The following is a 27261-nucleotide window of genomic DNA, read 5'->3' on the forward strand; positions in this document are numbered from 1 at the left end:
AGACAAATGCACTGCACGGTAACATCTAAAAGCATTTATTTTTTGGAATTTTTTTTTTTTTTAAATATCATGAGAATAGGCAACACAACCTGCGAGGTTTCCACTCATTCAGTGCTTAAAAGCCAGATTTACCCAACAGAATGCGAACAAAAGTACAAAACATAGTGAATCGTAAAATAGTAACAAAACACCCGAACACATAATTGTATAATATATCATTTACGCATTTTAAAGTAAAGTATTTAAGCAGTAAAAAAGAAAAGAAAAAAAGAAGTGATTCAAACCCAGCTCGATTTCAGGGTCCCCTGACTGACTGAGGGGAAGAGGTGGCAAAAAGAGCTCAAAAGCGCAGTACCCAGAAAAACTCAACAGATTCAGTTTGTCCATTTATACACTGGAAATTAATCAGAAGGCCATCAAAAAAGCATCACAGGTAGAAGTTTAGAAGCCACGGAGAGTTTGGCCTTGTGACTCTAACCAACCTACAGCACCTAAACACACCGAAGTTAGACACTTAAACATACTAAAGATATAAAATATTGGTGCCTGTACAAAATGCTTTAATGTTCTGTTAAACCCATTTGCATCTAATTTTTTTTCCCATCTACAAAAATTAAAAAAGTTTGAAGTTGAAAGGTGCACAGGCGTATTTACAAAATGTAATTGAAAATATTGTGCAGCACAGACACGAGGAGGAAGAGGTCGAGAGACATACAGTAGGGTTTTTCCCAGGGAATTTAATAAGCAATAATCATAACCAGATTAAAACGTTTGTAAAATGTCCATCCTGTATTTTTCTTAAAAATGGCTCCACAAAAGAAGCAAAGAGCAACAAACACAAAAGGAAAAAAAATAACATGTTTCTGAGTAAGACCTAAATACAATGAGCTTCAAATCAAGACTACAAGGTGTTCAAAACCTTCTAGGGTGTCAGTGTTGTGTGTGTGTGTGTGTGTGTGTGTGTGTGTGTGTGTGTGTTTATACGTGTGTTTTAAGAAAGGTCCATAATGTTTCCAGGAAAGCTTTTAGAGTCAGAGGAGCTTGTACATCGGGTTGGGAAGGTACGAGGAAGAGTCTGGCCCCTTTCTCTACAGACGTGGTTTCCACTTTACCTGTAAAACAAAGTTCAGGGTCGGTCTAATCATCTCTCACAGTCACCTTGACTTAACACACCTAACAAGACCTTGTTATCGCAGACTGACGTTAAACTCTGCAGCTGGCTACACTGCTCTTAAAGTCCTGTCTTTTAAAATGAGGGATTCCCTTAAAATGACTCGAACGTATCTAACTTCTAGTCGAAACTAAAACAAATAAACTTTAAGAATGTTACAAAACATCTCCGAAACTATAACACGACCGAGTACTGAACTACGATACAACCATGGCATAGACTCAATTGTTTCGTGTCGGTTGTAAAATGAAATAAATCTTACATTAAAACGCTGAAATTATTTATTTTTAAACTAATCTAAGGCCACGCAGCTGTCCGAGTTGTGCACGCTGCAGTAACCGGAGGCTTCAACGTGCGCAGCCGCCGAGCTAGTTGTCTACCGATGTTCGGCACGCGAGTCGTTTGCAGCACATCTGGGTTATACCCCCCCCAGAGCTAAAATGCACGCGCTGTGCAACTCACCACCACAAGTAAATTCTTGACCTGTGGAAAACAATGCAAAAACGGTTCTGTATAAATGATGATGAGATGATTTGCTCCACCGCTTTGTTGATGGAAGAAAACCTGGTAACACTGAACTTCCTGGAGCCATTTTGTTATCTCAGTGAAATTACCAGGTTTGGTACAACTGAGGTCGACGGCAAAACCCAGGCTGTCCGACTACATTTAGCACCTGGCGAGAGCGCTTGTTCCAACTCCCACTATAACCAGAAACTAGGTTTAGCGTAAAACAAAAGAGGTATCGTTGACGGTCTGACAGCGACAAGATGGATATTCCCAAAATATTTCTTTCCCAAAGGCATTGTATTTGAGAGTAGGTTGACACAAACAAGACAATGACCTCGACAGTCGAATGCGCTGCGTTTAGAAACATTCGGAAATAAACCAACTCACTGCCTGTCCACCTGTCTTCCCTCCACTGACGGACTCTCCCTGCTCGCTAGAGGGAACTCCCTTCCTTGTAGATTTGGCGTCTTGGTTAAATGTGGTAGACCAGGCTGCAAACCTGGCCAGACCTTGTTTGAGGGGGGGAGGGGGGGGGGGGGGCACCTCCTTCCTGCAACAGGTTAAGAGCCTTTGGGCTGGACTCCAGCTCTATCTCAGTGTCGGTCTCACTACCCAGGAGGAGGGTGACTGTCCCTACAACTCTCCCTGTCTCCACTCCACGCTTCCTGTTTCTCCCTTTTTCTGATCTCTTTGCTCACATATGGCCACCTGCTGAGAAAAAAAGTTGACACCTGGGGCATAAACTGGGGTTAAAAAGTTCTACGCCACCAATATCAAACCTTAATTTTTGTCCTGTCAACGTCTTCTGTTTAATTACTTGTCAGCTAATAAGTTACAAAAATCTTAACAACGAAGGCCGGTAACTTCCACCTTGTTACATTTTGCCACACGCCTTTCACTCTGCTCGTTACTCCACTCTTACCTCTGCAAGTCAATCTGTCTCTTTGTCCCTTCATCATTCTGCTGCTGCTGTTTTGACATCTTGATGTTGATTGACTCTGCAGACTGGTTCGAGTTGGGGTCGACTGCTCTCTTCCTGCCTCTGCCACCTCCTCCCCCTGCCGGCGCTGCTGCTCCCTCTTTTTCGGCCGCTCCGGTAGCGGCAGCGGCCGTCTTAGGTGGGCGTCCCCTTCGTTTGACCGGCGACGATTCTGTCCCGACGTCGGGAGTTGTATTCTGACTCGGCTCCTCCTGAAAGAGAGTTAGAAATGCTGAGTGACGAAAACACTGCTTGAAGTTATCAAATGTGTAGATCGTGTCTGAGCTTACCTTCTTCCCCTCGTCGTTCTTGATAACTGGGTTCTCATCGTTTTCCTGCGCCCGGCTCTCTGATGACTCGGTAGCGCTGCTGTTACTACATTTAAAATCCCAAGAATGAATACGCATCATTTTCTGATTGTGTGTGTGAGCGAGCAGCTGCGTGCGTGTGTGTGTGTGTGTGTGTGTGTGTGTGTGTGTGTGTGTGTGTGTGTGTGTGTGTGTGTGTGTATGTATGTGTGTCTTTACCTGTTCTTGTTGATTGTTGAGGTCAGTGGGGAGTTGGTGCTGGTGTTACTAGCTGTGTCTGAAGCGGTGGTGGTCTTGGTGAAGATCCTCCTCCCTGGTACCGTCAGAGGCTTGTTCACAGCTCCTAACACTGGAGCAGGTTTAGGCTGCATAACAACAGGAGTGGAGAGATGGGGTGTAGTAATCATATTTGCAGCTCTTAAAATCAATCACCATCAGGTTTCATGTGATTATGTTCATGTCCAATAGCCCTCACTTGGACACGAGTGTTAAACTTCCGAATGCAGCTATTTTCAAATACACAATAAATGATCATTTTACCTTTTTAGCTCCACATCATATTGAACTTCTCAATAAATGCAAAAATGTGGTTCCTCCAATGCACCAACTTAAATTAATTTCAGTTTTACAAACCACAAATGTAGATTGCTAAAAACTCATCACTGTATGCTTCTATTCACACCAGCACTGAATGTGTGTGTTGTGGGTTTACCTTTCCAGTGAGCAGCTGTTGTCTCATCTCTGCAGACAGATACTCCTTATCGTTTTTGAAGTCCTGTTGACAGAAATTACAAGAGTAAACTTTGATTAGCATAAACTGCTAAACCACAAGCAGTGACACATTTTTTTTTACGATTTCCCACAGAGCTAACGAAGCAGATACTGTAAGCACATTTTTTTTTGGATCTCCTAATGGATATACAAGTAATTCTCTAGAAAAGTCATCAGGAAGTGTGTGTGTGTGTGTGTGTGTTACCTTGTCCTGTATGAGGAAGAACTTGGAGGGGAGGACAGGGTCTTTCGGAGAGTCCAGGTGACATGCTGTGCTCTTGTTGGCGATCACGAAGAGAGCAACGTCGCAGACGATGTATAGTTTCTGTACCCACACAAGACACACCGTTAGGATGGTTGGATACTCGGGCAACTAAAACAGGTTGAAATACCAACTTCAAATCCCTACATTCTGCACAACAGTCTGTCCCCAGTGCTCATATGAGGGCCAATCTCCTGCAGGAGGTGCTATAGCTACAAAATAAGGGTCTCAAAATAGCAAAGATGTCCTAGAACCCACTGCACATTGGCCACAGATGTGTTGTTTGCTGCGTTGAGCATGTGTGCCTGAGCATACCTCATTGGCCTTTGTGTCATCAGGACACTGAGCATCCTTGGTTTGTTTGATGTTCTCTACCATCTTCCGAAGAAAGGCATGACTGTTGTTCTCATTCTTGGTCATCAGCACTTCTAGCATGAACCACAGGCACCTGAAAATATCAGCGCACACAATCAACATGCAGTATGTCAAAGTTGTAGTCATCACCCCCTGTGTGTATTCTTTAAGCATCAGTGTAGAAAAATTAGGGCATTTCTTTCTCAGCTGGACACAAAAACATTACATTACATTTCATTCAGCTGACGCTTTTATCCAAAGCGACTTACAATGAGTGCATTTCAACCATGAGGGTACAAAAACCCAGAACAACAGGAATCAAGAAAATACAATTTCTTCAAGAAAGCCAAACTACAAAGTGCTATCAGTAAGTGCCATTTTAAGAGCTACTAAAGTTCTACTGTTCAAGGTGGAGTCGGAAGAGGTGTGTTTTTAGTTTGCGGCGGAAAATGTACAGACTTTCTGCTGTCCTGATGTCGTTGGGGAGCTCATTCCACCATTTAGGAGCCAGGATAGCAAACAGTTGTGATTTTGTTGAGTGTTTAGCCCGCAGTGAGGGAGCGACAAGCCGATTGGTAGCTGCAGAGCGGAGTGAAAAACCCAAACATACTCACTCTTTGATGTCTTTGAGCTGTTCATATTCGTGTGGTTTTGTGAAGTCTGGGTCATGGGCCAGCAGGTGGATCATGTAGGGGACGACATACTCAGGAAGAAGAGAGACAAGTTTTTCTGAGCGGAGAGAGAGAAAAACTCATTTTAATGTCTGTAAGTTTGTTTCGTACGACATGTTTTGAAGTGCATTAAACAAAAAACCTGAATAGAAATGACACACTTGCCTGCGGAAAAGTTGGTGTAATGATAAAAGCAACAAAATGCAATAGAAAATAAACAATTGAACAAAATTCATTTAATGTTCACTATAAATCTGAATGGAAACTAGATACTGATGTGATCCTTAATATTCTAAACTGCAGTCCGATAAAGGGCACATAAAAACTTCTCAGCAGAGTGTAATGTTGGAACATGCGATGTTTCAGTACAAAAACATGCAGAGGTTGAAAACTGACCCTGAGCGAGGGGGTTCTGTTTGATGTACTCTCTGCGGACGGAGATGTTTTTGAGGAGGCACTGTCGGGCATGGGCACGGCGCTCCTTTACCGGGTCCTTGGCACACAGAGCGAAGACAGCCAGGTATTCCAGAGGCAGCAGCAGTTTGACAAGAGCCAGGTGCAACTTCTGTGCAAAGATCTGACGAACCTGGTAGCACTCGTCCTGTATGAAGGAATGAACAGTTAGGGCCGTATTTAAAAAGAAAACCACAACTCACACACCTCAATCATGAGCAATGTTACTGAAATTATTGTACATAATACACTACTCAAAAACAATAAAGGGAACACTTAAACAACACAATGTAACTCCAAGTCAATCACACTTCTGGGAAATCAACCTGTCCAGTTAGGAAACAACACTGATTGTGAATCAATTTCACCTGCTGCTGTGCAAATGGAACAGACAACAGGTGGAAATGAGAGGCAATTATCAAGACAACCCCTATAAAGGAACGGTTCTGCAGGTGGTGACCACAGACCATTTCTCTGTCCTCGTCCTTTCTGGCTGATTTTTGGTCACTTTTGCATTTTGCCAGTGCCCTCATCACTACAAGTAGCATGAGGCGGTGTCTACAACCCACAGAAGTTGCTCAGGTAGTGCAGCTCATCCACGATGGCACAGCAATGCACGCTGTGGCAAGAAGGTTTGAGGTGTCTGTCAGCACAGTGTCAAGAGCATGGAGGAGATACCAGGAGACAGGCCAGTACACCAGGAGACGTGGAGGGGGCCGTAGAAGGACAACAACCCAGCAGCAGGACCGCTATCTGCTCCTTTCTGCAAGGAGGAACAGGAGGAGCACTGCCAGAGCCCTACAAAATGACCTCCAGCAGGCCACTAATGTGCATGTTTCTGCTCAAACTGTCAGAAACAGACTCCATGAGGGTGGTACGAGGGCCCGACATCCACAAGTGGGGTCTGCGCTTACAGCCCAACACCGTGCAGGGCGATTGGCATTTGCCAGAGAACACCAAGATGGGCAGCTTCTCCATCGGCGCCCTGTGCTCTTCACGGATGAGAGCAGGTTCACACTGAGCACATGTGACAGACGTGACAGAGTCTGGAGACGCCGTGGAGAACGTTCTGCTGCCTGCAACATCCTCCAGCGTGACCGGTTTGGCGGTGGGTCAGCGATGGTCTGGGGAGGCATTTCTTTGGAGGGCCGCACAGCCCTCCATGTGCTAGCCAGAGGTACCCTGACTGCCATTAGGTACCGGGATGAGATCCTCAGACCCATTGTAAGACCATATGCTGGTGCAGTGGGCCCTGGGTTCCTTCTGATGCATGACAATGCTAAGCCTCATGTGGCTGGAGTGTGTCATCAGTTCCTGCATGATGAAGGCATTGATGCTGTGGACCGGCCTGCCCGTTCTGCAGGCCTGAATCCAATCCAGCACATCTGGGACATCGTGTCTCGTTCCATCCACCGACGCCACGTCGCACCACAGACTGTCCAGGAGTTGACTGATGCTTTGATCCAGGTCTGGGAGGAGATCCCTCAGGAGAACATCCGTCGTCTCATCAGGAGCATGCCCAGGCGTTGTAGGGAGTGCATACAGGTACGTGGAGGCCACACACACTACTGAGCCTCATTTTGACTTGTCTTGAGGAATTTCCACAGAAGTTGGATCAGCCTGTGATCTGATTTTTCCACTTTTATTTTGAGTATGATTCTGAATCCAGACCTCCATGGGATAATGATTTTGATTTCCATTGATCATTCTTATGTTATTTTGTTCTCAACACATTCCACTATGTAATGAGTAAAGATTTCCAACTGGAATATTTCATTCATTGAGATCTAGGATGTGTTGTTTAAGTGTTCCCTTTATTTTTTTTGAGCAGTGTATATTTTAAAGCATACATTTTGATTTGTAATAGTAGCAAAAGCTCAGGTGAAATATGAATTATGGCTCTGCTAGGACAGGGTGGAGTTTGCCATAAATGGTTACATATCAAAATAACTTCTGTAAAAAAAAAAGGCAGATAAAATGTAATGTAAAGGTGACACTGACATTGATAACGAGACCACACAGCTGGAACTGCTCAGGCGTGATGATGTCATGGTAACATGGCTCTTGTGCCAACTTCATGATGGCTCCACCTGCAGCCAGCCTCAGACGAGACATGTCTGATTTACTGGGAGGAAAGAAAAAATTACAAAGAGGAAAAGTGAATGAATTAAAACTAGTTTAGAAAATTATCACAGATCCTGAGGTGCACTTAGAGAACAAATCTGCCAGTTCTAAACTAGTTTAAAAACATTATGGACACAGTCATACAGTGAGTTTCAGCCTGAGGTACCTGATCTTCTTCTGCTCTGTAAGGTCCCCCTCGCTGACCAGCATGGCTGACAGCAGGCGCAGGGTGGAGTTCGCTGACTTAGATTGGTTGTTCTTCATTCCAAGTAACCAACGCACCAGTAGCTTGATGGCCTGAACCTGTGGGAATACAAACAGCATAAATGTCTGCTTTAACTAAAAAAATCAAATATGTTTTAAATCTTTATCATCAAAACAGAATGCAATGAAATAATTCAAATGAAAAAAAAAATATCTATTCATCTGTACAAGAAGTGAAATAAACCACCCGTGTGTGTGTGTACATATATCTTTTACCTTTGCTAGAACTTCAGGCGAGACTTCCTCATCAGTGGTCCAAAGCTTCCCATTCTTGTTTCCCACGGACTGGAAACACAAAGCCAAATGCCCATTAGATTTTCACTCTCTTCTTTGCATATGAATACTATTTGATTCAACAATCCTTTGTTTACTGAAGACTGGGTTTCTCTACTCCTGCTATGAAAATACAAAAACTTGTGTATAAAACTGCAATTGTATACGTGTGTGTATCTGCTCTAGAACAGAGTTTGAGCTTCACGCACCCTGTCATTCATGAGCAAGTCCTTCACGATGAAGTTAGCCACAATGGATTTCATTGGTGAAGCAAACTGATCTGGGGCCAGCATAGAGATATGTCCCAGGGACACGAGCGGAGTGATGAGCTGCTCTGGGACGTCTGCGTTCAGACTACGTGACAGAGGCTGAGGGTGAAGGAAGAAACAGCATGAGTGCACCCAAGAAATACACGTTTCAGCAAATACACTGCTCAAAAAAAATAAAAGGGAACATTTAAACAACACAATGTAACTCCAAGTCAATCACACTTCTGGGAAATCAACCTGTCCAGTTAGGAAGCAACACTGATTGTGAATCAATTTCACCTGCTGCTGTGCAAATGGAACAGACAACAGGTGGAAATGAGAGGCAATTAGCAAGACAACCCCTATAAAGGAACGGTTCTGCAGGTGGTGACCACAGACCATTTCTCTGTCCTCGTCCTTTCTGGATGATTTTTGGTCACTTTTGCATTTTGCCAGTGCCCTCACCACTAGAGGTAGCATGAGGCGGTGTCTACAACCCACAGAAGTTGCTCAGGTAGTGCAGCTCATCCACGATGGCACAGCAATGCACGCTGTGGCAAGAAGGTTTGAGGTGTCTGTCAGCACAGTGTCAAGAGCATGGAGGAGATACCAGGAGACAGGCCAGTACACCAGGAGACGTGGAGGGGGCCGTAGAAGGACAACAACCCAGCAGCAGGACCGCTATCTGCTCCTTTCTGCAAGGAGGAACAGGAGGAGCACTGCCAGCGCCCTACAAAATGACCTCCAGCAGGCCACTAATGTGCATGTTTCTGCTCAAACTGTCAGAAACAGACTCTCCATGAGGGTGGTACGAGGGCCCGACGTCCACAAGTGGGGCCTGCGCTTACAGCCCAACACCGTGCAGGGCGATTGGCATTTGCCAGAGAACACCAAGATGGGCAGCTTCTCCATCGGCGCCCTGTGCTCTTCACGGATGAGAGCAGGTTCACACTGAGCACATGTGACAAACGTGACAGAGTCTGGAGACGCCGTGGAGAACGTTCTGCTGCCTGCAACATCCTCCAGCGTGACCGGTTTGGCGGTGGGTCAGCGATGGTCTGGGGAGGCATTTCTTTGGAGGGCCGCACAGCCCTCCATGTGCTAGCCAGAGGTACCCTGACTGCCATTAGGTACCGGGATGAGATCCTCAGACCCATTGTAAGACCAGATGCTGGTGCAGTGGGCCTTGGGTTCCTTCTGATGCATGACAATGCTAAGCCTCATGTGGCTGGAGTGTGTCATCAGTTCCTGCATGATGAAGGAATTGATGCTGTGGACCGGCCTGCCCGTTCTGCAGACCTGAATCCAATCCAGCACATCTGGGACATCGTGTCTCGTTCCATCCACCGACGCCACGTCGCACCACAGACTGTCCAAGAGTTGACTGATGCTTTGATCCAGGTCTGGGAGGAGATCCCTCAGGAGAACATCTGTCGTCTCATCAGGAGCATGCCCAGGCGTTGTAGGGAGTGCATACAGGTACGTGGAGGCCACACACACTACTGAGCCTCATTTTGACTTGTCTTGAGGAATTTCCACAGAAGTTGGATCAGCCTGTGATCTGATTTTTCCACTTTTATTTTGATTCTGATTCCAGACCTCCATGGGATAATGATTTTGATTTCCATTGATCATTCTTATGTTATTTTGTTCTCAACACATTCCACTATGTTATGAATAAAGATTTTCAACTGGAATATTTCATTCATTGAGATCTAGGATGTGTTGTTTAAGTGTTCCCTTCATTTTTTTAGAGCAGTGTATGACACACAAGGCATAAACAAAATAATACTCAAAACTACTGTGTAGTAGAAGGTAGATTCTGGCAAGTTCTTAGTTATTAAATGGTCCCTTACCTCAAAAATCTGTGCCAGCTGCACTTCCTTGTTATTAAAGATGGCATGAATACAGTGGACGGCCTGCTTGGCCTGGTGCGGCGTGCCTCGCTTGGCTTTCTGATGCAGGACGGGAATCAGAGTCCTGACACACATAAGAATAGGAATATTAAGACTGCACACAGGTTCAAGTAATACACTGACTGTGATGCTTTAAATGACCAAAGAAACTTTTATTACATTTAGGCTCATGCCCTAGAAAATGTTTAACACACGCACACAATGCTTTTGGTGTTTATCATTTTCACATGTACATCAAAAGACTAGTGCTTCATCATTAATCTATCTCTTACGATCTTATCTGTTGTAACTCCGTCTCGATCTTCTGCCCGGTGTTTCTAAAAATCTGGATGGCTGCCTCGGCCACTTTGTCATCCTCCATCTTCAGACATTGGAGCAGAGATTCGTAAGTCTCTGCTGAGTGGAATGCTGTGGGATGGGTGAATGACAGGACCTAGAAAAAGAGAAGAGTATTATTTACACTATTTATTTGTATTTACTCATTAATTTGTTAATCAAGCAGATTACTTGCGCATAAATGTAAACTCCAGCTTTAAAAGATTTTTAAAGTATTTTTCCTCTCTCTGTGTACTACAAATTACACACAGTAAATATTTTTAGCATTGGCTGCCATTTATTTCAGTATGTTTGGTCCATGGTGTGTACCTTGAGTAGCTCCAGTCCAGAGCGGATGGCTGTGTCAGGGGTAACACCCTCCTCATCGTCGTCAGCCGTGCCCTCAATGGACTTGTTCAGCAGCTTTACCAGAGCACTAAAGCAAAAATTAAAACGTGAATTATTTTCATCCTTGTATTAAATAATTCATTTCTCTGTGTGCTTTCTGATAGTTTTAAGCACTCTTAGACACAAAAAGAGTCGTAAGTAATAAACATAAATTGTTACACTACATAACTTGTGCATTAAGACGCAATCCAGTATGTGTTTCCTCTCTCGTGGTGTTTTTCCATAAAGCAGAAAGGGTTAAACCTGTGCCCTCACTGAGGCCTGCAGTTACATCTCACCACCACTAGGTGTCTCAGTGAATGAGAAAAGCCTGTTAATGGTAGTGTTACACAATGACCCACACACAGACAGCATGTGAAGCACTCTGAGTGAGACAGTTGAAGAAGACACTGCTGATCTGTCATATGACTTCCTCTGTTTTGGAGTACTGTAAAAAACAACAACACTTGAACCTAACAGGATTTACAAACCAATTTCATAACTTTTAAATTGAATAAAAATGTTACTCTACTCCAATTTATTGGAATTAAAATTGAACATATGCTAATGTTTATGACCTGCTGTCAGAATAAAAGCCATATGCGTTGAAGAGTTTTTCTGACCTGATGGCCTCAGAGTCGATGTGAACAGGGGCGATGCGCTCCAGCAGGAACTTGACCATCTCCAGGAAGGGGTTGGTGGGCTGTTTGGGGAACGTCAACTTCCGAGTGATCTCCCTCTGCACAGTATAAACAGCACATTATTAATACTAACATTAAGGATTTGAGCTTATATATCTTCATAAATATTTACAAAAAGACCAGTAATACTATATCTGCAACAACTTTTATCTAATGTATCTTTATTCTTTACAACCAGAGGTTTGGTTAAAATACAGTTTCATATTTTACTTGCACATAAAAAAGGGGAAAAAGCACATCTGTCATTGTTTCTTTTCTCTGTAACAGAGTTCGAGGCTGCTGAAATCTCACCATCACACTGACCATCACACTGACCATCTGCCATGTTCATTTTTAGGGAAGAAATTGATGTGACTGGCCATTTAATGTATAAATAAAATGAACCATTTTCAGCAACTCTCTCAGTATGCTTAGTTTTTTTTTTTTTTTTTTTTTTTACTGCTATAGGGGAGAGCTTTGGCTCAGAAACAAACAGCACTGAGCCTTGTGTTTGTGGCTGACGTGCTGGCGATGTTAACACTTGCGTGTTCTGTCAAAAAGAAAGAGGAGCAGAATGTGTAGAGTGTCCTCTCACCACACAGATCTCTGCCTGTTTGCAGGAGCAGGTTGGACTGATGAGCATCTCCAGCTGGATTCTGAGCTTCTCGTCCTCCCCGAGAACCTGATTGAACTTCTTCATGAAATCTTGAGCCTTTCCAGCGTCTGGTAGGTTTTCTGGAAACACACAAAGGTTGTCAGTTTAGGAAGTCAGTTATACTAATGAGTAGAGTGAAGTTTAACCATTGAAGAAATGATAGACAGGGTAAAAGAAAATTGAATATATACAAATTAAGGTGCACAATAAATGTTTGTGTGAGTGGGTGTTTCTAACTTACTGGCAATACTCATCAGCTTCCCAAACATTGCTGTGTTATTGGCCTCAGACTATCAGGAAAGAGAGATAAACACATTGTAGATGCAGCGGGATATTTAGTGCTGTACTTTTTTAAAGAGGAAGATGAAGGAGGAGGATTAGTGGATGTGTTCACGCACCACTGGCAGCTTGTGGAGATCGAGCAGCTCTTTGACAAGGCCTCTGAGCATGTTTTGACACTTCCACATCTCATTCAGGGCCCTAAATGCAAAGATCAATTACACACAGAGGAGAAACAGGCAAGATAAGAGGTGGCACGAACCCAGCAGAAGATCAGTCCATCATCCTTGTAATACATGCTCATTGATCTATACGCGTGTAGTTTGTTTTCATGCTGTGTGAAGATACAGGATTGTGTTTTTGCCCCATCTTGTAATTTTGTGGAATGTGTTTATGGCCAACATACGGGTCAGTATTGATGTTCACAATATAACATAGCTATGTACTTTTATGGAGAGGTGTCTGCATAGCAGGTTTACTGACTTGACAGCGTTCGTATCCAGGCAGGCGTACAGATAGTACAGACACTTCATCTTCTCCTCTGTATCAAGACTGTGAGGGACCATGTACTGGGCAAAGATCTTCTCAACTAATAACCTGCAGGAAAAAAAAGGGGAGAGTTTTTATGAATTACCTGAAAACACAGAAAATGAAACATCCGGTTGGGGAATCTAAGAATCTGATTTGACTGACGGAGCGCTCGTTTTTGTTGTTAAAATGTACATCTCAAGCAGTGGAGAACAATCTTTCTGCTGCAACGCCAATGCCAGAAAAAGCCATCACTATCAACTATACCGATGCAGGTCTTTAAAACAAGACAGACTGCAGACACAGGTAATTTTCTTGGACCGACAAATGTTGGCTGAAGTTCTGTAAAGTGCTGCAGTGAATTATTCTGCTGGTCTTCAGAGATCTACTGATGTACTTTGTAGGTGATGGGAGACTAAGTGCCAACAAAATACTTTAACCGTGTCCTGTTAAGCTGATAAGCTAATAAGTTAATAAGTCATTAAATCCAAAATGCATTCAAGCACTTTCCCTTTCTGAAAAAAACAACAACAAGATCAGTGCACGCTGTAAACTGTCCAGGGGCTGCATTGGGATCATTTCACCTTTATATTGCATAATTTACGGGTATTTGGACTCAAATTCTTTCCAGCATTAAATTACATATGAATACATGCAGTTAAGCCGATATATACAGTATAGTATTCCTGTTCTCACTTGTCGTCAATGCTGTTCTGATAGTAGATGTGTAGCAGTTTGTCTTTGATCCAGCTGATCTTCAGGGCAGACTCCTTCCCGGCCTCATGGTGCAGACAGTATTTCTTAAAAAGCTGAGCCAGGCCCATCATGGCCTCCTTACGCACACGCCACTGCGGGAGGAGGGAAAGGAAGAGCAAGTTAATGAGGACAGAATTAAATTAAGATTAGGAGAGTCAGTTTACTTTTCTTGTTTTGGTGTTACAAACACTTAGACGTAGCATATTAAAACTTTGTGAGAATCTGCATTTAATGTGGACGAGATGTGATTGAGGAGTACTGAAATTTGTGAATAAATGACAAACCAACGACCTCACACATTACTTGTAGAATTTGATTAAATTCCTACCTGCCTGTTATAACACCTGCACTACTAATATACGTATGTGTCTCACCCTCTTGTCCAAGGTCCTTTCCCGTACAAAGCCCAACAGCTGGTCATTGACCAAGTTGAGGTCTTTCTTCCCGGCGTTGATGATAGTGACAATGACATCATGACGGATGGCTTCCTCTGGGTCGTGGGAACGCACCTTCAGATACTCTGATTAAATGAAGCAGATAAAGACATGCAACCACACTTCTGTTAAAGAATAATGTGGACAAATACAAGTGCATTAACACACATAAGCACAAGATAAAACAAACCTGTCAGGTCTCTTGCCAGGTCTGGGTGGTTCATGAGGCAGTGGCTGGCAAACTTTACACACTCTAGCCTGACGGGTACGTGGATGTCATTGAACCTGTAGAAAAAAAGTCAGTTACACTCAATGAATTTAACCGAATTACTGACCACACTTTGAAAAAGAGATAAATTAGCACAGTCTGACAAAATACAAATTAAGATTCTAAATGGAAATAAATAGACTAGGAAGTCAAATCATCTGCACACTCTTCTTAAATACAAACACTACTTCTGCTGTTAATTAAATAAAACATTTATGGGCGTTCACACTGTTCACCTCAACCAATCTTCCATTAAACAGCCATTTTTCATGGTCAGGATTAAAACTTTCACTTTCCATTTCCACCACCTGATATAGAGTACAGAACTAAATTCTGTGCTCCTTATTGTCGTTATACCATCCATCTGTAAATCTAACTAAACAAAGAGCTTTTTTTGTATTAGCAAATCATCTTCAGATATAAATTCCTACTTTTGGGACAGGAAAAGTTTAATGATGAGGTCTTTAACAAAAACAATTCTAGCTGTATCTTTAAAAAAAATTCTAATACTGTATATACTCAAATTTATTAATAATAACAACATCTCTCACCTAAATCAGCTGAAGGCATTACTTGTACTTCATAGTCAATCAGTCAAACTTGATCTATATAGCACTTTTCATACAGGTTAATGCAGTTCAAAGTGCTTCACAGATGATTGGCAGGCCAAGAATAAGACAGACAGGTGTTAATGGTACTCACCGTCCTAAAAAGCACTGCCACAGCGGTCTGTTCTGAGAGGCCAGCTCTGAGTCTTTGGCCCCAAACAACTTGGCTAGCAATCGTACAACAGCCAGACGCTCCTCCCCATCGTTGCTCTGCAAACACAAAACACACACGTTGAGGTTGCATTATTTAATGGATTGTTAATAATTATAGTGCAAACAAAACAGTATGTATATTTTTTTCCTCTGATATCACATTCTTATGTTTACAGTGTGTGGAACAAAGAAGCAGTTACAGTATGATATCTGGCTTAAGGTGCCATCCTTAATTGTGTTCATAATATTGACCAACCAAGAGACTATCAGCACTGTTTGGTTTTATATTGTTTTACAGGGGCTTTTATTGTGGCACAAGCCTTTGAGTTCCACTAAAATCCCACGTACATTACAAATTGCTCTTAAAAATAATGAAGCATGTTAAAACTTTCACTAAGATAACGGATGATGCACTACTGAGGAGGGAAACTGACTCAAGCTGAAACCCCAGTATGCTTAAAACACAAGTACAGTATAATAGCATTTCACTTCTATTACATTGTTGGGACATGAAATAGGCAGTAAACAGAAAAGAGGATCAAATCTGATGCAAGAGAACCAGAAGTGTAATTTTTATTCCATGAACTCTCTGCCTGTCAAAGCCTGGCACTTGCATCCCTCACAGTAAAGCTTTACAGCAGAGTTGGGTATGATTTGCTAGTGGCTTTTAAGGTAGCCTCAGATACTCGCCCCAAGCAGAGAAGGGAGGGCAACAGAGGTCTAGTAAGCTCACTTCTTTCTAAATCTACACATTTTGAATTTTCTAATTTGTAGTCTTCAGTCCCAGCCAACATAGACTCCAAGGAAATCGCTGGACGTAATTTATCAGACTCTGTAGAGTTCCCTCTGCAGCCACAAAAAGGTTCACGAAACATTTTTTTTACATATGATGCGGAACTCACTAAACCTGTAAATAGACTTTGGTGTGTAACATACATGGATCGCCCCTTTAAGCTCGCAGAGGATCCATCAAATATAAATATAACAACAATGTCAAAATAATGATTATTAGCAGCTCTGTGTGTGTGTGGTCGTGTGAGTGTGCTGTGTTAACCTTTAGTTTGAACTCCAGCTGTGGCATGACGGAGGTAAGCAGCATTGGGTCAATGGCAAACAGTTCCTGGATGAGGTCAAAGACGTGCTCTGATAGGTCACTGACTGATGACTTGCCCATCACCAAAACCTGATTGAAGAACTGAGGAAGGGAAAAAAAACTGTGAGATAAGGACTCACTGATAAAGACGTGCTGTCAATATAGAAAGAAGTTTATATTGACTGAATGCAAGGACATGAATAAGAGAAGCAAAAAACCCCAAAGCTAACTGAGAAGGAATAACCAATACATGAAAAATAAATTATTTGTGTGAACGATGCTACTCACGTTCGCAATGCATGTCTCAATGGTCTGGACAGTCCTCTTCAGCAGAGTCTTTGCAAGATCGTACGCTTGTTTGTTCAGATTCTGTTCAAAGGAAGGTTAAACACCAATTAGTTAATTTAACTATGAATATTTCACTCAAACACACAAAAGTTCCAACTTCTGGTCTGTGACATCAGCTGAAAGTGGTTGAAAAATACACAATGCTCATTACTGTAATTGGCAGATTTTTATCAGGAAAATGTGTGGCTGTTGCATTTCTTGCTCCGATTAAAGACATAAATAATTATAGTTTAGGATAAAAAGGAAAGGAGGTAATTTTATAATCTGATTTTAATCTTGTCGTAAGTAATGTTTTCTTTTAGAATTTTTTTTTAAATATCCAAAATGAATACCCAGTACAAAAATACAAATGGATGACCACACCTAATTACATCTTGCTTACAGCTTTCTGAAAAATACAAAATTAAAATGAATAAACAACATTATAATTAAATAATATACCGTGTATTGGTGTGTTTTTAGTGTCTTACCTTGTGTGCCGGGATGAGGTTAATGAGGATGGTGTCCAGCAGCTCTTGTGTGACTCCGTCTCCCTCCATGATGATAGAACTCATCAGGTCCATCATGTGCATCTGCACCTTCTGGTTGTGGCTGTTACTGTAGAGTAACCACAATTTTAGAAAACAATCAATCATAAATTAGAAATAAACAGCTATCATAACCCTCCTCACACTGGATGTTAAAATGAGTTGCAGTGGTAAATGATGTTTTGTATATGAATAAAGTGTTTTCATGCTTAAAGACATTATACCCATCAGTCTGCATATTTCTAGAGAAGTGAATTTAGTTTAAACTCCGGCACAAAAAGAGTCAAGCAGGTTCAAGTGGTATCAAAAGCCTCACTTGATGACAGAGAAGAGCGTTTTGAAAAGCTGGATGAAGATCTCATTGCAGTCCTCCAGTTCAAAGCAAATGTTGTATGACTTCACCCAGGCCAAGTTCTACGCAAAACAAAAACAAGAATTCAACAAACATTACTCCTTACTCCTATTTAAGCAGCCAAAAATGTAAATGTATACTTTTTCTTGAATTACAATCCATAAAACACAAGTATGACTGTAACTAATGGCGATTTGTATTATTGATTACGATATCCATTCTAAGCACCATCAGAAAATTGTGAAAAATGTACAATGACTTTGAAGAGGCCAAGGTGACAACTACAAATGTTTTTTTTTTCCAAAAGTCCAAAACACAAAGATATTTAGTTTACCGTCATGTATGACAACAATAAGTCAAATATTGCCAGAATCAGATACTGTATACCCTGAGAAAGTAGGGCAATTTTAAAATACCATTTTAATTTTCAAAATAGTTATTTTGTTGATGATCAACAAACAGTTTAAGAGACTAATTGTTTCAGCTCTAAACCTAAAGTGCTGTTCCTTCTATAGCCCCTTGGTTACTACTAAGTAAGCACCTTACCTCCAGCAAGTAGAAATATCTGTTAAACTGAGGACTCTTGGTGTCTTCTAGTCCCTTTAACTGTCTGGTGATGAACAGGAAGATATCCTAGAGAAAAGACAGAAGCAGTTGTAAACATGTGGTTGAGTTAAAATGCTTTTATGGTATCAGTGAGTGCTCAAAAAAAGAGAAGGAGTTTGCTAGCAATTCCTTAAGACCAAAGCAGTGACAAAGATGATTACTGTGGTTTGCAGTCACCTCAGGTGGGCCACACGATAACATAAGTTCACTGTGGTTTTACAGGAAAGATCTAGATGGCGCTTCAAAACCGTAATCCCTCTGCAAACTCACCAATGTCACTTACTTTGTATCAATGTTGATATAAAATCTACAATACCACTTTTTAGCACATTTTTATGGGGTTGCCAAAAGACGAGCCTTGATTAATTGAAAAGCAATGAGGGAGTGATGGTACAGAGAACTCTTTACCAACTGCTACTCGTCACTCAAACACAGTCAATTATGAACTAGGAAATAGTATATTAATCATATTAGTCAGCAAATGTATCAGTTAATGTAATCTGCAGTGAGTTGTCATTTCAACTTATGTAGTCGGCAACCATTTAGCCTGCTTTTGAACACTACTCTCTTGAGGAGTGTGCTCCGTCTAGGATCAGTTCCTAACCTTGAGTTTGTCGTGGGAGGTGTAGGGCGCCTCGGGAGCATAGATCCTGAAGATGTCAGCCAGACAGCAGGCCACCAGTAGCCGTACGTCTTTATTGGGGTTCCTGAGAAAGAACTCTGAGGCGAGGTGGAGTGCCAGGCCGAGATACTGCTGCTTCTCTTCTTCAGAGTCTTGATCCATGTCCATGTAGGTCTTCACCACCATCTGTTAAACAAGAGTGACAAGGATGGATGGTCAGATGGGAAATATTTATTTTGGCTAAATTTGTAATTAAGTTAAACAAGTTGAATTTTTGACAGCTCTGCTGTTTAGTTGTCTGGCATCCTTAGTGTTCTGTAAACCGTCATAGAGAAAGAGAGGATTAGGCTGCCCATGCCGCGTCCAAATCTTCTGCTACAGCAGCTCAGAAGTCTCTCAATCTCCAGTAAGACGATGATGTTTTGTAATGATGACATTACAAAAGCAGCACTTGGAAGCAATTGGGAATTGCATTAAAAGAAAAAAAAAAAGAAAAACATTTTTATCCAATGGAGGCTCTATTCTCAATATTGAATCATCGTAATTGTAACTGTCATGTAATTGTAAAATAAATGGTTGAAAATCAAGAAGACAGGATGAAAATGACTATTTTACAACAACTTTTGCCACCTAAGTCAATAAAAATGTTGAAAAATTTAAAACAGGCTAATCACATCCAAACATTTATATTTTCTGATTGCAGATTTATCCAATTTGGTGGATATGTTAGCTAACAACAAGATCTCGCACTACAGGTTTGAAGTAAGATAGAAACCGTGTCACCATTACGTATTCGTCCACCAAAGAGCACTGACAGGTTCACTTTTCAGCTGTAACGCAAACATCTCAAAATCTATGATGGTCACAATTCTTAAACAAAACAATTAATGGGGTGCCAACTTTTTTTGTTTTTTTTTCAGATGCATTCTCGTTTTAATAGGAATCAATTAGTTATTTCTGACAGTGATGTTGCAAACAGAGAGAGAACATTGAGGACGTTCGGTACAAACTGTATACACTACTGTGCAGAGTAGCTGAAGCAATTAACCAGAGCACCTTATAATCCGATTCGCTTACAGGTCACTGTCAGACTCGTCTGTCAGAGTCTGTTTAACTGCAAGTGGCTGCAGTGCACTCAGCTTTATGAGAGGGGAAGAATGAGAGACACAACACAACCATATGGTCTACGTGTGGCCAGACATCCAAAGTTAAAGGAGGATGAAACCATAAAGAGCTTCAGAGTTCAGCATTAAATGTCAAAAGAGTGTTAAACCCTTTATCAAGAATTACTAAATCAAATTATGATGCCAACAATTTGGTTTTAAGATATTAAATTCTCTTAAGTATGCATCAAGTATCTACATTGACAATGCTTGGTAAAATAAAACTCTTTCCCTTTAAATGAGCTGTGGCTGCTGTGGCGAGTTAAAAGCTCACAATATAGAGGCAAATCAAGTTAAAAACAACAATTTTCCAGTGTTTATAGGAGGTTGACTTTTGTCTTTTCCCAATCAGATTACATCATAGTGAACAAATTGGACTTCAATTTAAAATGGCAGGAATTATTATCCATAATTTTTTCCATTTAGTTTGTCTGGGTTAAACACAAACACAGATGTCTCCAAAAGTTGTACTCGCACTAATCTTATCAAACATCTCAGTTCTTATGGATAAGCACTGGGATACCTCGTTTTAAGCTGCGACTTCCTCCATATGTGTGTGTGTGTGTGTGTGTGTGTGTGTGTGTGTGTGTGTGTGTGTGTGTGTGTGTGTGTGTGTGTGCGCGCGCATGTGTGTGACAGAGAGAGTTGAAGCATGGCAGTTGAGCTCGCTCAACAGCCAGGCTGCCAGCAGGGGTGGGGGATGGGCCAACAGCTCCAGCAGACTGCAGAGCACCACACTCCTACACACACTCAGTACATACACACACACACACACACACACACACACACACACACACACACACACACACACACACACGCACACACACGCATGCACGCGCACACACACACGTACACATTCCCTCCAACCCTGGCTGTTACTTAGCTGAAACAGTAACAACCAGGCTGAGGAAAGCTCTCCACACAGAGACAAGTGTGTGGGCCTGTTGAGAGTATATGAGCGTCTCAGTGACCTAAATGTATTATAGTGCATTGGAAAAACGTTTTTATCTCAGCCTAAAAATATAAGTGGTATATTTTAAAATTGATGCTAATGCAAAGTCTGAAAGTCCACAACAGGCAAATGTTTGAATAAAACAAAACAAAAAATATATATCTTCACCCTCTCTTCCTTTATTTAATTCAAACATGTGGCGGTCTGTTTAAGCCCTTCAGCTGAGATCAAAGAGACATTAGCACAACGTGAAAAAAAATTCAGCCCGTCACCAGCAGTGGAGGGGACTAACACAGGGGACTCCAACAAAAGCACTCTTGGTAGTCAGGCAAAGAAAACAGCTCAGCCATAGACTGTATATAAAAGTGGACATAGCTTCCACTGAAACATGCCACCGAGAAAGGAGGGCAATACTTAAGAGCACGAAAGTGCAATACCACCAAAAGTGGCTAGGGGTTAGCTCCAAAAAGGCTTGGGCTCCATAGAGTCCCAATTAACTTTTCTCAATAAATACAAGGTAAATTATTTGTTTTCCTCTAATCATAATAGCCCCCAACACACGTTCCTCTGCTTTTTATTTAATCTCAAACACAGAGCTATTTCTGGTCTAAACACATGTAACATCACAATAAGGTGCAGTGAAATCAGAAGGAGCCTAGACTACTGTGACTTAATTCGAAAGCTGAACAATCAACATTATAACTTGTTTCTTTAATCTACACCAAAGATCAAAGTTGGGAAATGAAGCTAGTCTGAACATCCGTCTCAGGTGCTAGGTGTCTATTGCTGACTCTGTATGGGCATGTGCACGAGGATTTATGAGTATGCCCTTAGTGATCATATGATAGTGAACCCGTGATGTTGCAATGACGTGCCTTGTTATTCTGCTGCAAACCAATTTCTCCACTGAGACGAATGAATAAACTATCATCTCTCTCTCTCTCTCTCTCTCTGACATCAATCTTTGGATTTCAAACAGTCATCTTTTCAATTTTAAGTTAGATCAAGCAGAAGCTGTGTTCCTATTCTCCATCTGGTCTTCAGCCTCTGTGCAAAGTGCTTTTCTTTGATACCTTAAACAGAACATGATCACTGATCACTCTGTGCTGGTGAATATATTGTCATTAGGTAGGCTCAGTTAGCAATTACACTTTGAAAACTACACACACCCTTACTTGGCCTACTTAACCAGTAATCTAAGCTTCTTATCCGTTTACCCCAAAACCATCCATGTTTGGTTGGTGGATCCAACCTCTATCATCAACTAATCACCATCAACAATCAGACAACTGTCAGGTTTAGACTTGTGCTGACTGGGCAAAAGTGCCTGCAGTGGCCGTGGAGGAGCATGTCGTTAAATGTAAAACCCCCGAAACCAAAACGTACCGACCACATAGTCCAATGCAGAGCAAACGGTGAATTTTTACCTTCTGTAATAAAAACATAAATGCACTACTAAAACAGAGGTTTTCAAAAATGTAGCCAGATGTGCTCTGTTTCACTTAGTCTGATAACAACCCTCAATGTCAAGCATGGCTTTTTATATATCAATTTATCCAGTAGTGTTTTTCCAAAAATGTCAGTTCATTTTCAGTAACTTGAATGGGAAGTCATTACAGGATGAGAGGCTCATTTGTAATTTTTTATCTTTAAAGTCTGTCGAACTCAGCTTGGTAGCTCCTCCCACACATGCAGAGTTGTGCAGCTCATAAAGAGAATAAGTGTAAAAGGAGAAAATAAAAAGAGTCGGGCTGGAAATTGGCACTAATCTGATTTTGATTAAAAAAGTCCCAAATCTATTTAACCAGCTAAGTTGTTACATCAGATAAATACTAATGTTGCATAAATCAATTACAATTCCTCCAAAAATCTTCAACTTCTCTTACGCTGAACAAATAAGCAATGCAGTTTTTGTTTCTTGAAAGTCAAATTCGATAAAGTGCGCATCATAGGCTAATGTGTGAAAATATGTCCCAGCTATGAGTGTTAACCAAGGAATTTCTTCCTTGGGCAAATGCAAACACAAAATAAAAAGAGACATCTATAGTTTCAGCTAACATGACCAATACAATTGAGCAGAAGTAACAGAAAAACTTTAACACTGGCAAAAACCTCAATGTTATATAGCTACGCATGGACTGTGGGTACCAGATGCTTCAAATAAGTAGAGCCAGCTCCATTATTGATTAGTTTGAGTGCAGACATGGAAGAGACAGAGTCTGCTTTTTAATTCATCTGCACTGTTTGTGTTGGCAAGACAACAGCCTGGCTAGCCAGTGTTAGCTTATCTGGCAGGGAGGACTGAATTACATAGAATACACACAATCTCCACTTCAGTACCACAACTTCATACCTCCTATTTTGTCAACAAACAGATCAAGTCTACACCTTCATTAAATGTGCTCTTATGGAACAACTGCGAGATAGCCAGAGTCAGCTAACCATCTTAAGTCACAACTACTCCTGCAGCAGGTCCATACAGTTTATGGATCTGTTGCGACTCAAGGCAGCTAATAATGCCAGCAAATGTCTAGGTTACTTTTTTTTTTATTTTTTTTTTATCATAAAATAACATTGTCTGCATGTTGTATTGTACAAAAGTACAAATGTAATCATAGGTTGTTTTTTTTTTATCTTTAAAAACAACAACAATACGAGTACAACACCGACCAAATACTCCATGCAACTCTTCCTTTACTGAATGTGAGTAATCCAGACACAAGACCAACATGATGCCGATCAGAGTGAGTGAGAATTTGAATATCTTCTAAACACACACGGTATGAAACCTATGGTTAGAAATACACAGATAGACAAAAGCGGTGTAATTTTTATGCCTCAGAATGGCCTGAGAACTGGGCTGATCGTAGATGCAAATGAAGAAATTAAATATAATTCTTCTAAAATAAGCTCCCTGTACTTGCCAGCTACTCAGTACAGCATAGTACAATCTCTTCGACCAGACGATTAGCTAAAGTACTGCACATAAAATTAAGGTCAGTCTTTCCAACTCTCTGCAACACAAGTTAAATGGCTCTGTAAACATCTGTTTTGTAGAGTCAAGAACCTGCAATCCAGCACAGCTTGTCAAGGTAAAGGTTTTTGTACTTCATGCTACTCTATGACTAGTTCCAGGATGCAAGGAAAGCATTTCAGTATTAGTGTAGTAAATGACCAAATGGGATTAAGAGGAGTCACAGGATCCCTGTAAACACAGATGCCAACATTGAAAGTGCTTAAAGTTTGAAGTGGTGGTAGAAGGGTAAGAAAGCAGGAAGCAGTGTGAAAAGGTTTAACAACATAACAATATGTTTATATAATTTATTGAACGTTACATGACAAAGTGGCACTGTGAAGGGGGTTGCTGGTAATGATGTAACTACAAAGTTATCAGTTGAATATATTGCTGTCCTTGGCTTTACAAAGCTTTATAGTGAGTTTTAGGTCGTTGTTTAGCTATCAGGCCTTCAACTTTACTGGTTTTGGTTCACTTTCACCAGTCCAATAGCTTCACGTTTAGCCACAATACACAGATGTTATCAGTTAAGAAGCTCTAAAAACCCACTGTATACTTCAGCAATGCCAGTTAGCATTTAAGGAGCCAATATTTTCTTTAGCAGCTGGTTTGACCAAAACTGAACTGAAGCGATGGACTGATACATTATCAGATGTGCAGAAACATAACTTCAAATCCATGATAATGTTCCTCTGAAACTGTTAAATATGTAAACAAACAACTGCAGGCAAATCATTTTCAATAACTAAACGGAAAAGGACTACAGCTGCGACAAAATTGCTAAATTGAAAAACAGACAACTTACTATTTTCCCTTTTTCCAAGCTTATTCAGGGCTCTTACATGTCGTATAGTTAAAAGGTCCAATATTTTACACGTCCTGTTTAATTTGCAACCTTGATATCCACAGGAAGATATTTTTGTTGTTTTAAGTTCCAAAAAAACCCATTAGTATAATTTTACATCTCATCTCAGGTTCCTTTCTGAAGCTCTATCAAGAACATGCTGTTTTGTGTCTGTATCCTTAAGACGCAATAATATCAACAGCCTTCTCTTCCCATTTGCTGACACCTTTCAGACTGAGGCATGTTCAGGACAACTACAGCTTTTCTTCGGTCATGATGCTTATAGCTGGCTATCTCTGAGACGTAACATTTGTTGTATTTGGGCTGTGCGCATTTCCTGTGGACTGAGCATTTGACACTCTTACAGAATGTATACAACACCTTGACCTAATTTATAATCAAAACAAAAATGAATATCTGAATTTATTCAATAAGGGACCTTTAAATATTTTGTGTTTTAGAATTGAAGAAGCTGGTATATTACATGTAGTTCCATTCGGACTCTTTAAATTTTCTCTTGTATTGTATTAGGTCAGCAGAGTCTTGCTTATTATCAGGTCCATTAGTGCTGCTGCTTTCTTTAGTCTTCCTTCGACATGAGTCACTGTTTTTCTCCCTTGCAGTAAAAATAGCTTCAGTGTGTAATGTTTGCTCTTGCTGCGTCCACATTTTGGGATCAACCCATTTATTCAGCCTCAATGGGTTAGGATGAAGGACAAGAAAGCTTGGGAGGCTTCTGAACAAAAATAACTCCTGTTTTATGTCATGTCACACTCAAGTCATAACAGTCCTGTTCACAGGGAAATCACAGAAGATTGGGGGGGGGGGACAGCCTGCTATAACAGCAGAAGGGCAACTAATGACTTAATATCGAGTAGTTTACAAAGTTTGGAGGGTTTTTGGTACCGCGCCAGAGGCTGGATACTCCTCAATGGGAGTTACGGATGTGTTGTGACAGCAAGAAGCCCGATCAACATACCTTCAGTCGTTTCACCACCTCATCGTTGCTGATTTTGTCCGTGATATCTTTTACTCCGGGAGGATAGATGATCTTTCCGTCCCCCGCCGGTTTCTGCTGTTGCGGGAACTCCATGCTTGTTGATCTGGTCCACACGGTCTTCTACTGGCCTCTATGGGTCAGAAAACAAAAGTTCAACACAACCATGCTACCGCACTTATCAAAAAACCCCTTTTAAGCAGTATTCTCATTTGCCAATCATCAATTCCGGTCGCCGAAACTGATAAAAATCGCACCTGTATATTCATCGATACCCTAACCCAGAAAACTTTTCAGACAGAAAACCAATAAACCAGGATCGCGCATATTATTAGCTCACATGCTAAATTACCCCCAGCTAAAACATCAGCTCTACATTTTTTTTCTTTTTTTTTTCGGACATTTCTCATTAAAACAAAAACAAAAACAAAAAACCTTCAGATACAGAAACGAGCTCAACGACTATTTCGATAAGATCGCGGCTATTTAACCGCTAACTTGTTGGGAGAACCACTTCGAGGCGCCGGGGACAGCAGCCCGGTCTTACTCGACTGTCACACAGGTTATCAGAACCAGCTAAGCTAAGCTAAGCTACGGGTACAAACACCGTCGGGCTAAGCGGGCTAGTAGCATTTTGCGGGAAGGAAGTTAGCAGCGAGCGGGCTAACACACGCTAGCCGCGCTAACTGGTTAGCCTACTAGGCCGCAAACTCCTCAGGTAAAAAAAAACCCCTCATCAACATCTCCAGCTACAATCACAGAGGAAGCGGAGTGTCCGATCGTCTTTTCGCTCAAATAGCCACGCTCGAGGTTAGTTCCTGCGCTTTCCGACTCGTGCAACTACTTTGTGAAGTTTAAAAATGAAGCTAATTTACTTGTTACTGTCTTTTGTCAACTTCCCCGAGCATCGCTCCGCACCGCCGCTAGTTCACAGGGCTGCTGCTGCTGCTGCTGCTGCTACCGTCGCCCTGAACCCTCCTCTCAACACCAACAACTTGCCCCACGGATGGTTTTTTTTTTTTTTTTTTTTTTTTTTTTTGGAAGCACCTCAAAACAAATGCAAAAATGAATCTATCTCCAAATATGAAACTACGGATAAAGCCTCGGGGATATTTGCCGAGCAGTTCCTCGTTAGTATTTACCTCTCAAATGGGCCGTTTTAATTCATTAGTCTGACACAGGTTGGGCTTTAGTTTTCGGCACAAAGCTCTCTGTCCGCTCAGGCAGTGCTGTCTTGTGTTGAAGGCTGGGTGCACAGCGCCCCCGTCGGTCTCTCAGGAGTACTGCGGCATCAAAATACATGGCGGGAGTCGGAAACAAACAGCTGGCACACACTCGCTTCACTTTCTGTTCCTGAGCCAAATGTGGGTGTATCCT

The 27261-nt window shown here is 41.5% G+C and overlaps 1 protein-coding gene across 4 annotated transcripts; it reads right to left on the reverse strand.

Moving 5' to 3' along the window:
- Window positions 1-19: 19 nt before the first annotated feature.
- Window positions 20-27124, reverse strand: pds5a (PDS5 cohesin associated factor A). Of its 4 annotated transcripts, none has more exons than XM_069697493.1 (33): window positions 27027-27124; window positions 25867-26017; window positions 18895-19098; window positions 18231-18317; window positions 17649-17746; window positions 17276-17402; window positions 16746-16826; window positions 16419-16559; window positions 15306-15421; window positions 14526-14620; window positions 14276-14421; window positions 13842-13993; window positions 13101-13214; window positions 12737-12818; window positions 12580-12628; window positions 12279-12418; window positions 11627-11742; window positions 10947-11052; window positions 10574-10734; window positions 10242-10365; window positions 8347-8505; window positions 8081-8149; window positions 7767-7903; window positions 7478-7601; window positions 5420-5624; window positions 4967-5081; window positions 4314-4446; window positions 3942-4061; window positions 3678-3740; window positions 3185-3330; window positions 2948-3032; window positions 2601-2869; window positions 20-1112 (listed from the first exon to the last, which is right to left on the reverse strand). In XM_069697493.1, exons 2-33 carry the CDS (start codon window positions 25978-25980, stop codon window positions 1109-1111), a joined length of 3882 nt encoding a protein of 1293 aa, XP_069553594.1. In that variant the 5' UTR covers window positions 25981-26017; window positions 27027-27124; the 3' UTR covers window positions 20-1108. The 4 variants fall into 4 exon arrangements, with proteins under 4 accessions (XP_069553594.1, XP_069553595.1, XP_069553596.1 ...); XM_069697494.1 differs by lacking the exon at window positions 27027-27124 and adding an exon at window positions 26760-26914; XM_069697495.1 differs by lacking the exon at window positions 27027-27124 and adding an exon at window positions 26142-26470.
- Between the last annotated feature and the right edge of the window lie 137 nt (window positions 27125-27261).

This window comes from Brachyistius frenatus, unplaced genomic scaffold, assembly GCF_029030835.1.
Source record: "Brachyistius frenatus isolate BFR_SWC_R1_liver_20210118 unplaced genomic scaffold, ASM2903083v1 Contig_23, whole genome shotgun sequence".
In the NCBI taxonomy this organism is placed as follows: domain Eukaryota; kingdom Metazoa; phylum Chordata; class Actinopteri; family Embiotocidae; genus Brachyistius; species Brachyistius frenatus.

Bases quoted from the DNA above. Each gene is read 5' to 3' on its own strand.
- pds5a (XM_069697493.1), bottom strand. From the start codon at position 25,980: ATGGAGTTCCCGCAACAGCAGAAACCGGCGGGGGACGGAAAGATCATC. The intron at 11,743-12,278 runs GTGAGAGGACAC...TATACTGTGCAG, and splicing joins AACAGGCAGAGATCTGTGTG to AGGGAGATCACTCGGAAGTT. The intron at 7,904-8,080 runs GTAAAAGATATA...GTATTCCCACAG, and splicing joins CGCCTGAAGTTCTAGCAAAG to GTTCAGGCCATCAAGCTACT.